This window comes from Dipodomys spectabilis, unplaced genomic scaffold (assembly GCF_019054845.1).
Source record: "Dipodomys spectabilis isolate Male_0828 unplaced genomic scaffold, ASM1905484v1 ptg000411l, whole genome shotgun sequence".
Classification (NCBI taxonomy): Eukaryota; Metazoa; Chordata; class Mammalia; order Rodentia; family Heteromyidae; genus Dipodomys; species Dipodomys spectabilis.
The window spans coordinates 1,516,870-1,530,251 of record NW_024871088.1 but is presented as its reverse complement, the minus strand read 5'-3'; the positions used below and the strand labels follow the sequence as shown (position 1 = coordinate 1,530,251).

The 13,382-nt window shown below is 40.9% G+C and overlaps 2 protein-coding genes across 3 annotated transcripts; one reads left to right on the top strand and one right to left on the bottom strand.

Annotated features, from left to right (window-relative positions):
- Fundc2 (FUN14 domain containing 2) lies at positions 1-11,581 on the bottom strand. 2 transcript variants are annotated; one of them, XM_042667440.1, is made up of 5 exons: positions 11,426-11,581; positions 8,262-8,412; positions 4,159-4,234; positions 1,214-1,345; positions 1-517 (listed from the first exon to the last, which is right to left on the bottom strand). In XM_042667440.1, the coding sequence occupies exons 1-5, from the start codon at positions 11,442-11,444 to the stop codon at positions 440-442; spliced, it is 456 nt and encodes a 151-aa protein (XP_042523374.1). In that variant the 5' UTR covers positions 11,445-11,581; the 3' UTR covers positions 1-439. The 2 variants fall into 2 exon arrangements, with proteins under 2 accessions (XP_042523374.1, XP_042523373.1); XM_042667439.1 differs by having other exon boundaries at positions 8,262-8,373; positions 11,426-11,531.
- Positions 2,132-3,311, top strand: LOC122097002 (ATP synthase subunit ATP5MJ, mitochondrial-like). Its single transcript, XM_042667446.1, has 2 exons — positions 2,132-2,140; positions 2,922-3,311. The coding sequence occupies exons 1-2, from the start codon at positions 2,132-2,134 to the stop codon at positions 3,168-3,170; spliced, it is 258 nt and encodes an 85-aa protein (XP_042523380.1). The 3' UTR covers positions 3,171-3,311.
- Positions 11,582-13,382: the final 1,801 nt, after the last annotated feature.

The following is a 13,382-nucleotide window of genomic DNA, read 5'->3' as shown; positions in this document are numbered from 1 at the left end:
TCTTTTATGCTTAAAGGCCAATGTATTCAGTTCCTTTTCACACAGCACATACATTCACTATGTGCTTCTTTTCCGAAAGCACAGTTTGGAACAGCCTTTCGGGATTCAGTCATCCTCTACAGTGAACCATCTTGTAACATGTTCTGGTATGAATATTACATAGGGGAAAAGGAACATTCTTGTTGATCTATAGACTGGCCAAGTAAGGAGTACACTAGGAGGAAAGCTAACATCTACTGTCTCTTCCATTGCTGCCAAGCTCATGTAGGTGTTGTTTAACTTGAGCCAACAGCTTGACTAGAGAAGCCATCCAGATAGATTTGCTACCGCAGGGAGGAAGGCACAGAAGAAGAGGAGGAAGAGAACAGACTTGATGTCCTATAGATGGAGTGTAGAGACTGCTGGCTGGGAAAAACCAGAACACGGGAAGATGCATTCCTTAGGATGCCATGCCGAGCAGAAAGCCTCCCAAAAATCCTCCAGTTACTAGAACGTTCTTCTTCACAAATGACACAACCTGAGAACAGAAGATTTAGCACAATACATTAAGTTTGCTAAGAATGTTAAAATCAGGAACCAATTCTGTTACTGATGAATAATAAGTGAGGTCCTTATTTCCTTTAATTCCAAAGCTTTTCATCTCCCCTTCGCTTCTATAAAAGTTCTCACTTGCCCAAGGCTCCTTGTCTATGCTCCACCAATCAGCTATGTGTATGACAAGCAGAGGATGGATGTTCAAAGTCAAGAAGACATGGGAACAAAATATAACTTACTATATCCTTTCCAACCATTATGATGCCCCATTCCTACAAGAACTAGTTAACTACCTTAGTATCTGTATCACTTTTTGCTCTCACTGACAAAGATCAACAAACACCTGAATTACCCAACTTTAATAAAATGCCTGTTTAAGCTGGGCATAGTGATAGAGGCCTGTAATCCCAACATCTAGGACAGTGAGGCAGAAAGATCTTGAGATCAAGGTCAGTCTGGGTTACCTAACAATAACCTGTCTAATAAGGAAGATATTCAATAAAGATATTTCAACTAATGCTGGCCTATAGAAAATAGCTTTCATCTCATTACTTCAAGTTCTTAGAAATCTTTAAGCTTTGTCCACTGCTGAGACATTGGTGCACCTCACACCCTCACTTTGTACACACAAAATTGTCTGTAATCTTTACACAGTACATATGAATATAACAAGTCTTACCTCCTCAGCTTTGCTCTTCACCTCAGTTGGTATTTGGTTGCTTTTACGAATCTTCAACTGTTCTTTGGCTTTTTTCATGTCCTTTTCTACGCGTTGCCAGTCAACTTTGATGTAGCCAGTATGGTTTGCAATCTACATTTTCAATAACAGTGATAGAAATGAGAAAATAAGCTTGCTATTTTGCGTCAGCATAAATTACAAAGTTGCGAATCAGAAACATCAATTAGAAAGCTAAAGTAGCAACCCAGAAGAGAAATGGTAGTGCGCTTAGCTTTAAAGATAGAGATAAGATTCTATCCAAAATGACAAGGCAGACAATGAGTAGCACTTTTTATAACATGAAAATAAGAAAAAGAACAGAGAAAAATCTGGGAAAGGAAGTAAAAAGAAAAATGACATTTTGAAAAATGTGTTTTGAAATGTCCACAATATACTCCTGCATCTAGTAGCCAATTTTTCATTTGTTTATTATCTACTCTATGGTTCTTTGACATGTACTTGACACATAGTATATAATGCAAGGTCCTATGCCACTACCACCAATTAGCTACCTTAAGAGCCTAGAGACAATATGTTCATTTAAAAAGTGAACTTCCTAGCCTGTGCCTGTGGCTCACACCTATAATTGTAGCTACCCAGGAGACTGAGATCTAAGGATCATGGTTTGAAGTCACCCTGGGCAGGAAAGTCTGTGAGACTCTCATCTCCAATAAACTACCCAGAAAAAACTGGAAGTGGCACTGTGGGTCAAGCAGTAGAACAATAGCCTTGAGCAAAAGAAGCTCAGGGACAGCACTGCCCAGGCCCAGAGTTCAAGCTGGGACCAGAAAAAAAAAAAGAATAGCAATCAGGAAGAAAAACATCTGGAAACTGGGTAAAGACAATTCACAGAATACAGTTGCCCAAACGGAAAGTTCAATGGTACAAGTAATCAGGGAAATGTAAATTAAAATAATGTGCCACAATAATTTTTTTATAGATCTGAGAACATTAAAAGACAAAATATTGTGGAGGTAAGGAAAAAAGATGCCATACACTTTGAGTGTTAACTGGAGTCTGTCAAGGGAACAATTTGACATTATTTACTAACACTGAAACTGCAAATGCTATAATAGCTTTCCTTGTAATAGAAAATAACTGGAAATACTCCCCAATTTGGCTATAAACAAAGCTACTTATAAAAGTAATTGAGATGAATACTGAAAATCATATGTTGAATGAAGGTTCATTTCCTTCACCCAGTTTGTCCCAGAGAATCATGTTAATAAAGCATTAGAACATAAAGAGACCTCTGACAAGAAAAGAGCAGCAGGTAAGTTAGAGGAGACCAGAATTCAAAATACCACTGAACTAGTACTATGTTTCCTTATTTTTTTCTGCAATACCATCTGACTTACTTTCAAAGCAGAAATCAAACCGTATCTGACAAAATTTAACACACAGTTAAGATAAAATTTTAGTAAACTAGGAATAGAAGGAAAATTCTCCAAGTTGATTTTAAAAAAAATCCTATAACTGCTGTACACTGGATGCTAGCTATTTATGCATGTAATCCCAGCTACTCAGGAAGTAGAGATTGGGAAGATCATAGTTCGAAACCAGCCTGTGCACAAAGTTCACAAGACCCCATCTCAGAAAAAGCTAGGTACAACCAACACAATTCTGTCATCCAACTACAGAAGAAAGTATAAATTCTAAGGTGTCCTAGGGAAAAAGCAGACCTTTGTTCAAAAATAACCAAACCAGGGGTCTGAGCCCTCCGACCTGTCGAGATGCTTCAAAAAGCTTTATGAAAAATGTCTGGGTCACCCTGAAACCCTACTACACCCAGGTTTACCAGGAGATCTGGGTAGGGATGGGGTTGATGGGCTTCATCGTGTATAAGATCAGGAGTGCTGATAAAAGAAGTAAGGCTTTAAAAGGTTCCACTCCTGCGCCTTCTTACGGTCATCATTAGCTCCTCTGCATGACGGGAAACGCCAGTCTGCCTGCATATTTGAGCAAGCTTTGTTAGATGGGAACATGGAACACCCCTGTACATATCCTTGTAGGAGCACCACTTCTTATGTGGCATGAATAAAAGTGTCTGTGAGATGTACCACACCGTACGGGTTCCAGTGTGTCCTCCCCTGGGGTCCTGCTCGGGCAGCAGGCACTGAGCCTCACACCTGGTGGCCATCCTAGGTAGAGCGCTAGTCTACAGCTGAAGAGCTAAGGGACAGCGCCCAGGCCCAGAGTTCAGGCCCCACTACCGACAAAAAAAAAAAAGTGAATTTAGCAAGGTCATAGGATACAAGATCAACAAATGAAACCAACTGCCAGCAATATGAACAACTAGAAATTGACATTTTAAAACAATATACACTTGCTGTAAAATTAAATACTAGTTGTAAACATAAAAATATATAGAATCTATATGTTGAAAACCACAAAATGTCAAAGAAAAAAGACAATCTAAATATGTGAAGAGATTGTGCCTATGGAATGAAGGATACAACATAGAAATGACATGTTAAACAATGTCATGAAGATTTTTGTAGACAGATAAATGGATTACAACATATAAAAAACCAAAGAGGCTAGGCAGTGGTGGCTCACACCTGTAACCCTAGCTACTGAGGAGGCTGAGATCTGAGGATTACAGTTCAAAGCTAGCCTGGGCAGGAAAGTCCATGAGACTCTTATCTCCAATTAATCACAGAAAAAGCCAGAAATGGAGCTGTGGCTCAAGTGGTAGGGTGCTAGCCTTGAGCAAAAAAATTAAAAAAAAAAAGAGCTCAGGGACAGTGCCCAAACTCAGAGTTTAAGCTCAAGGACCAGCAAAAAGAAAAAAAAAGTAGAAAAGCTATTCTAGCATAATATAGCCACGGTAACAATTCCTTATCATATACTGCTTAATGAGCAAGCACAATTCCCAAATATTTAGGAATACTTCATATACAGACCTGAAGGAGGAAAAATCCTCCACCCACAGCTGTTGCAGCCAATTTCCCAACCTTCTGGAATATGAAGCCAGTACACCTACAAAACCAAAATCAACATCAGATAAGATATACACCAACATGCATGTAATGTCCCACCTGGAGGTGATCCGACTCCTTCCCACCCTCTGCAGAATCAAAAGCAGTCCCCCAAAAATCCAATCTTAGCTCTAACATTGAGTATTTTTTTGGTCTAGAGCAAGTACTTTAAAATCCTCAGATTATATGTTTAGATGGCTGAATGGCCAAGTGCCAGGTACCAATGGTTCATGCCTGTAATCCTAGTTACTCCGAAGGCTGGGATCTGAAGATCTCAATATGGAGCCAGCCTAGACAGGCACTTATCTCCAGGAATGAGCAAAAAAACTGAGTGTGTTTAAATACTAGCAAAAAAAGACTGAATGAAGGGATGAAAGTAGAGACTCCTGTGAGGAGGTTAAAATGTAATTCTTTGATTTTTTTTTTTTTTTTTTTGGCTGGTCCTGGGGCTTGAACTCAGGGTTGCGCGCACTGTCTCTGAGCCTCTTTGTGCTCAAGGCTAATGCTCCACCATTTTAACCACAGTGCCACTTCTGGCTTTTTTGAGTAATTTATTGGAGATAAGAGTCTCATGGACTTTTCTGCCCCGCTGGCTTTGAACCATGATCCTCAGATCTCAGCCTCCTGAGTAGCTAGGATTATAGGCATGTGCCACCCGGCTTGATTTGTTTCTTATTATCTATCTTCCTGTTATACTAAAATGTAAGTTGCATGAAGGCCAAGATTTTTTTTAATTCATTGTACACAAGTATGCTGTAATTATTAACCACTGCTGAGTAAACTTCTCTAGACAATACTTCTCCAGACATCTTCCCTTTACTCAGCCTCTCTTTACATCAAAACAAGTAGGCTGCCTACACCTTCTGCCTCTTTTGATTTCTCAGTCAATTCTCTCAAAGCCACTCCTGTAGGCTTTTGTACCATGATGTCAATAAAACCACTTTTTTTAGAGGGGGAAGGATTTAATGGGGCTGGAACTCAGAGCCTGGGCACTGACTGTCCCTTAGCTTTTTCCCTCAAGGCTAGTGCTCTACCACTCAAGTCACCGCTTCATTTCCAGCATTTTGGGGGTTAACTGGATAAGAATCTCATGGACTTTGCTACCCAGGCTGACTTTGAACCACAATCCTGAGATTTCAGCCTCCTGTGTAGCTAGCACCCAGATGAAACCATTCTTATCAAGGTTACTTCTCATGTTCACCTTTGCCAAACATTAGTGGTAACTTCTCAGTCTTCATTTCATTTTAACTTCTTGGTCTTCATTTGATTTGAACTTCATTCCATTTGAACTTCTCAGCCTTCATTTCATTTGAACCAGTACTTATTGACACAATTATTACTCTTTCTTTTAAAAAGATAACCAAATTTACATATATATGAGATAAATACACACAGTAAAATGTTGACTACAATGAAGCAAATTAACATATCTATCATTTCACACAGTTATAGACGGTTACAAGAATAGCTATAATCTATTTATTTAACCAATCCTGAATACATTCTTTTTTGTCAGTCATGGGGCTTGAACTCAAGGGCCTGGGCACTGTCTCTTAGCTCTCTTGCTCAAGGATAGTGCTCTACCACTTTGAGCCACAGTACTACTTCCACTTTTCTGGTGGTTAATTGGAGATAAGAGTCTCATGAACTTTCCTGCCTCGACTGGCTTTGAATTGCAATCCTTAGATCTCAGCTTCCGGACTAGCTAGGATTACAATCATGAGCCACCAGTGGCTGGCCTGAATACATTCTTATTACCTATAGTCCTGATACTGTATTAACTATTCATCCTACATATTTCCTATATTTTTTGTTTTACATTTCCTCTTCTGTACACCAACGATGGTAATCACTATTTTATCTCCACTCCTCTCTCCTCCTCTCCACCACATATATTTGGCATGGTTTTAGATTTCACAGTGAGATCATGCACTATTTTGTGTGTGTGTCTGTCAGCCTTACTTTACATAATGACCTCTAGTTCCATCCATGTTATTACCAATTTGTATATATTTGATTTGATTTTTTTATGGTGTGTAGTATGTCACTGAATATATGGACCATATTTTTTTTTATTCATCTTTCAGTTGACAGCTAAAAGTTGTTTCTATGTCTTGGCTATTATAAATAATGCATCAGTAAACAAGAGAATGCAGATGTCTCTCATATACTGACTCAATTTCCTTTGGCTATACACCCAGGAGTGAGACTGTTGGGCCATTATGGCAGTTCTACTTTTAGTTTGAGGAACCTCTATACTGTTTTCCAAAATGGCTATAATGTTTACGTGCCCACCAACAGAACAAAAGGTTCCCTTTTCTCTACATCCTCAGCAGCAACTGCTATTGTTAATCATTTTGACATTGGCTATTCTTGCTGGAGTAACATGACATCTCATTATGGTTTTGTTTTGCATCTTCCTGATGATTACTGACAATGAGCACTGTTTTGTGTGCTTACTTTCTAGATTTTCTCATATAGTTCCTTGGCTTTAAATATGATCTGTTCTGGCCTATGCCAAGATCTCTGATATAGATTGTTATTACAGGGTCCCACCCTGGGTCTCCAGATGTCTGATTTTGCCTCCTAGAATCTACTATCAACGGACCAGCCTAAACAGTCTTTCTAAAATAGAACCAACCACACGCTGGCCTAGGAGCCAAATCCAGACACTTGCTAGGTCCTAAGATAGCCTAACAGAAACTGAAACCAGTATGTGAGACAGACATCTGCCCTTCAATGTTTATTGCAACTATTCATGACCCAAAGTATGAAATCACCTAAATGTCCATCTATGGATGAATAGAGAAAATGTAGAAGATATATGCATTGGAGTACTATTCAGCTATTGAGAAGGGAATACTATCATGTATGGATGAAACTGGAGAGCACTGTGCAAAGTGATATAGGCCAAGCACAGAAAGAGAAATATTGTATGATTTCACTCACAGGTGGAGTATAAAAGAAATTAGCTTAGCTAGATGCCTGGTAGCTCATACCTATAATCTTAGTTACCTGGAAGGCAGAGATATAGACTCTCTTACAGAAACATGTACACATACACACTGGGAAATGTGCATAAAAGGGTTCATATCAGCATTGTTTGTATTAGTCAAAAACTGAAGCAACTCTAATGTCAGCCAACAGGATAAGAATATATTGTACTATACTCATAAAGGAATTCTAAATAAGATGAAAATGAAAAACTACAGCTATATACAACATAGCTGATTATGCAAAAGATCAACTGAAGCCCCCCAAAAAACCCAAAGCAATAATCAAAAGAATGAATACTGACCACATTTCTTTAAAGTTTAATCCAGGCAAACTACAGTATATTATTCAGTGATATAAATAGGATTGAAACTACAAAGAAAAGCAAGAAAATAACAACTTTTAGAGTTTTGGAGTACCAGACATATGTTTTAACTTGTGCAGCTGTTACATTATGAATTTACTCTATTCCTTATAGTTTTCACAATTTTCTATATTTGGGTTATGTTGTACAATAAGTTTTTTACATCTACAGAATTTCTGACTTGGATTGGATATTTGCATACTGAGTTTGCAATTCACATTTTTAACCTACCATGAATCAAACAAAAAGCTGTGTCAAATTAACAATTGACACGGCTAATCAGAGCAAGCTTCTTATTCTATTACTAGCAGCTATGTGGTCTTAGGCAAATTAATCTTTCTGAGCCTCAATTTCTATAAAATGAGTACAGATAGTAACAGTACCAATGTCAGACGACTTATTGTGAGTAGAAAATGAGATATCTGAACAACCACCCAAAACAGTGCCTGACATGTAGTAACTATTATACACAATAAAGCCCATGAGCTATCACTATACCAAATAGTATTTTAACATGATTTTTAGATAAATGATACATATTCAGTGAGCAATTTCAACAAAGTCACTGTGTTTTCATTCATTAAAAGAAAAAGTACCTATAACCACAATGTTAAATCATGCAAAAAAAAAATACAAACCAATGCCACCGGGCTTCATTCCCATCACTTACCATCCAGTTACACCGCCAATTAACAGCTGAGTTGCCACACTATACTTTTCAACTGATGGTCCCGAATCCTGTCCAAACAGCTTGCGCCACCATGGTTGCTTTCGGGCAAATTCTGCAAGGTCCAAGGATTCAAATTTTCCCTCAAAGTTTCCTAACAGAATTAAGATACTAAATAAGAAAATATCTACTTTTATAACGTCATTACCTTCTGTAGATTGATTTTTTTTTTGGTATCCATGTGCACCAGGTCCTGTGGCTGGAACTCAGATCTTGGGCGCTGACCCTGAGTATTTTTGTTCAATGGAAGGCTAGCACTCTACCACTTGAGCCACAGCTCCACTTCTGGCTTTTTCAAAAGGTTATTAACTGGAGATAAGAGTGTCATGGACTTTCCTGACCTACCTGGCTTCAAACCTCGGTCCTCAGATCTCAGCCTCTTGAGTAACTAGGATTATAGGCACGAGCCACTGGCACTAAGGCCGAGATTGCGAATTTTTAAAAAGAAGTTATAATACAGAACATCCAAATATTGTTCTATTTTAAAACAGTAAATTAACTGAAATTATGATGTGTAATTTCAGAAAATTAAAAATATTATGTATTAGAAACATTTTCGAATTCTACAAACTCTAGAATTAGTCTGGTTCTTGCGAATTTACAACCAATTAAGAGCTGGATGCTGGTAGCTTACACCTATAATCATAGCTACTCAGGAGGCTGAGCTATGAGGATCACAGTTCTAGGTCAGTCTATGACACTCATCTCCAATTAACCACCAAAAAGTTGGAAGTGGAACTGTAGCTTAAGTGGTAGAGCGCTAGCTTTGAAGAAAAAAAGCAAAGGAAAAATACACAGGTCCTGAGGTAAACCCCTGGACTTGCACCAAAAGAAAAAAAAAAGAAAAACCTTGTGGAAAGGGAGACTTTGTTGCTGTTATTTGGCTTTGCTGAATTCATCTGGAAAAATAACTAGCCACAATAATCTTGTGGGGAGGGGAGTTTAAGTCTTTTCAAGACTTCCTATGAAGCTATACTACAATCTACATGTATAGAATTTCAAGATTTACAAACTATGGCATTCAATACAGTGTTGAATTGACACAAGAATACACAAATATATCAGTGAAAGAGACAACAGAGTCCAAAAATATATTTACACATATCATGACACCACGGTAATTCAATGGGAGAAAGCAAGTCATCTCAACAAACAAGTGTGGATGCCAATTTAGCAGAATTACAATACTGATGCTGAGGAACTGAGTTATTGATGGCCTTGTAATAAAATATTTGTACTATAACAAGATACCATTAGTATGTTGAAGAAAAAACTGTTAATGAAAACAAGAATGAGTTTTAAAATGTAATTTTTCAAAGTCCCTTTCTTAGTAAGTGGATCTAGTCAAAAGGGAGATTAAACGGAGTGTAGTGGCGAACACTTGTAATCTCTGAACTTGGGAGGCTGGGTAAGAAGATTAGAGTTGAATGCCAAATTATACAGTGACACAATTAAAACAGGGTGGGGAGGCACTGTTAAATCAGAGAGCCATTAGGGTACACCTACCCAATTTCATTCAGTCATTCCTGGAACACCTCTAAAATCTACATAAAAAAAAAAAGTTAGTTACTAGCCAGGCTCAGATTTCTAATCCTAGCTACTCAGGAATCTGAAATCTGATCATGGTTCAAGGCCAGTGCAGACAAAAGTATCAGTGAGATTCCCTCTCCAAAATAACCAGTATAAAGCCAGGCTGGAGGTGTGGATCAAGTGGTAAAGCTGCCAGTGCAGGGACAGAGAGTACCAGGCATGGGGTTCAAGCACCAAAAAAGAACCAAATAAGTAAAATAAAATAAGTTACTTGCCAACATCTCCATCCCAAGAAATCAATGATTAGTTTTAAGGATTGAAATTCCTAGCCACTTCAAAAAAATGCAGTTCATTTAACATTAAGTTTATATAGTTGATTTTTAAAATTTTATTTTTGTTAGGCCTGGGGGTTGAACTCAGAGTATGTGTGCAGTCCTTGAGCTTTTTAATTTTTGTTGGTCGAGGGTCTTGAACTCTGGGCCTGCGTGCTGTCCCTGACTTCTTTAGCTCAAGGAAAGCACTCTACCAACTGAGCCACAGCCCCACTTCCAGTTTTCTCATGGTTTATTGAAGACTTCTCCTGCCTAAGCTGGCTTTGGTTGCTGAAGATAAGAGTGTCATGAACATTCCTGTGCAGGCTGGCTTCGAACTTTCATTCTCGGATGTCTGCTTCCACAGTAGCTACGATCACAGCTGTGAGCCACCACTGCCTGGCTATGACTGAGTTTTTGATGACAGCTCTGTTTAGTATGTGAATCCTGTAGCTACTGACTAGTGTATATTAAATATAGCAAAGTTAGGTAAGAACAATAAAAGAAACAAGGCACCGGTGGCTCACGCCTGTAAGCCTAGCTATTCAGGAGGCTGGTATCTGAGGATCACGGTTCCAAGCCAGCCTGGGCAGGAAAGTCTGTGAGACTCTCATCTCCAATAAACCACTAGAAAACAGAGAGAGAGAGAGAGAGAGAGAGAGAGAGAGAGCAGCAACTAGCGATCCGAAGAGTGGTGAGTTGTTTTTTTTGTTTTTTTTTTTTTTTTTTCCGGAGCCATGAACGCAAAAGCTAAGGGACATCACTCAGGCCCTGAATTCAAGCCCCAGGACAGGCAGAGAAGAAGTGAAGAAAGCATAAACGAAATGTTCCAGTAGAAATCGGAGGAAATATTCTTTAGTGTAAGCCGACGAAACCTAAAACAGACTATTTCAAAGTGTCATCCTCTACGGAGTCATTTTTTAAAATTCGTCAATAGCGTAGTTGGCGAGCTGCCACTGCGTCTGACGGGCTGCCAGGCATCTGGGCGGAACTTCCCACCGGACAAACAAGCTCGTCGCGGGGGCCGGAAGGCTTCCGAGAACAGGGAGTGCGTGTCTCCGGGCGGGGTCTACACGCCGAAGCCGCTCCGCTCCACCCGGCGCATGACCTTGGCAGAAGCCGGAGTGGCAGGGTCAGGGACGAGTGTCGGGCGCCGCTCGGTCTCCCGGGGGAGGTCAGGAGGCACCGGCATCGCGGGGCCTCCCCTTTCCGGAGCTCGGAAAGGCGGCTCCCCAGGGACGCTTTCCCGCGAGCTCCCCTCCTTACCTTGACTGGACGCCGCCATTTCGGCGAGTTCGTCTCGCGAGGACACGCGCAGAGGTTCTGCGCGGTAGGATGCCGAGTAGCGCGCCGTGGTGAAGGTGGTCAGGTGGCTTCCGGCCCGTGAAAGAGATGTTTCCTTTCCCACTGCGGTGGCGGAAGAGGGCCACTTATGCCAGGCTACTTCCTGTCCCGGGCGGTGCGTCACAATCCCAGCCGCCAACGTCACAGGCCCGGCGGGCCCGCCCTGCAACCTGCCCGTCTTGCGCCTGAGAGTGCCGCGAGCAACGCCCAGCTCCCTGCGCCCACGCGAATGTGAACGTTCTCCACAGTGCCTTAGTGGTGAAACACATTTTAAAAACACGTCAGTCCTAACAATGTCTTCGTACTGTCCCTCTCCCAGCTTCTCACTGCTGTCCTCCTGATGTTTAGAACCGTGTCTTTTCAAATCAAATAGGTGAGGCTTCAGGCGAACCATTTAGCCCCTGTGCGCCTGTTACTTCATTTGCACCTGTGCTACAGAACTGACGCAGAGATTCAGTGTGTGTGAGCTCGCGCCGCAGCATTTACCTATCACGCTGTATTGCAACTCCACCTATCTGACCTCCCCCTTGAACAAAGACCCCCAGGTGGCAGGAACTGTCATAGTCATTTCTAAGGTGACCATGTATACTATACTGGTTAGGAGATGCCTTCTGGTGCCTGATTGTATGTGTGTGTGTGTGTGTGTGTGTGTGAATGCTACCACTTCACAGCTGGGTGCCCACAAGAAACTTTCCTAATGTCTCTGCACTTCAAATCCAGTGCCCATAAAATGAAGACAAGAACAACTTGTATAACAAAACACTTAAAACCACTTTTCCCACAGAGCAACCATTAGCTACCACACAGGAGGCCTCAACAAATGTTCATCAAACAGGCTGCCTCCTGCTGACATCTACGCTGGATAACAACTCACCACTCATTCATTCCCTAACACTTTCATCCATTTTCTTCTACTTACTTCCTATACCGGGAAGACCTTGGCAAAACTCCTCACCCCCACAACGAGCATTAACCTGGCTACACTCTCTGCTTAAGCTTATGGCTACATGTGCTACAAGTAAATATATCTTGCATGACAGCCACACATAACCAATCATAAAAGGCATCAGGTAACAACAATCACACAAAAATAATGTGAATTAGTTTTGAGTGCTGTCAAGAAAAATGAAGGTGCCATAATGGTCCATCTTCAAAGCTCTCAAAGAAGGCAGATTTAGACCAAGACTTCAAGGATGTGTGCCAATGGGGCTTACTACACATATGGGAGGAAATATTGTTCACATCTAGTGACATGATTGTTGAGAAACAGTCACAAGGGCATCAGAAGAAAGAGCAAAAAATGAGCTCAGCAGACCAGATCAACTTTAATGGAAAGTTGAAAAGGGACACCATGGTGACCTGAGGAGAGTGAGGAGGCCAGGCAGACATGGCCTAATGGAGGCAGGGGTGGAAGGGCTTAAGTAAGGTAATGCTTGCAGAACAGGGTCACTGTGAGCTCAAATGTTCATATGGTGGGAGACAGGGTGTCACACGTAGCTCCAGGGCTCAAAGACTTTCAGGAGTTTCTGATGCCACGGGTCAGGAATCTGTTCTTTAAGACCTCTGCCCCACAGAATAGGGACCTATCACCTGGGAGTGCAGTGGGGGTAGGGTTGGAGACTGGGCTTTCACATTTAGATTAAGATTCTAGGCTGGAGACTGAGCTGGAGAATTTCAGGAGGGTCCCCTGGGGGAAGGGCAGTCAGTGGGCCAAGCCATGGGAACAATATTGTTTTATGAGAACAAAGCAGATTTTCATCAATGAGTGTGCTTGAAAATTTAAAGAACAGTGTGGCCAAGACAGCTAAAACCCCTAAGTTTCTGTAAGGGTTTTAGCTCACTCTTTTGAGACTGCCACTTATACAAGTGAATTCCAGAA

Coding starts and splice junctions, on each gene's coding strand:
- Fundc2 (XM_042667440.1), bottom strand. Junction 1,346..4,158: donor GAGGATTTTTCCTCCTTCAG/GTCTGTATATGA, acceptor TTGAAAATGTAG/ATTGCAAACCATACTGGCTA. Junction 518..1,213: donor TGAAGAGCAAAGCTGAGGAG/GTAAGACTTGTT, acceptor TTCTGTTCTCAG/GTTGTGTCATTTGTGAAGAA.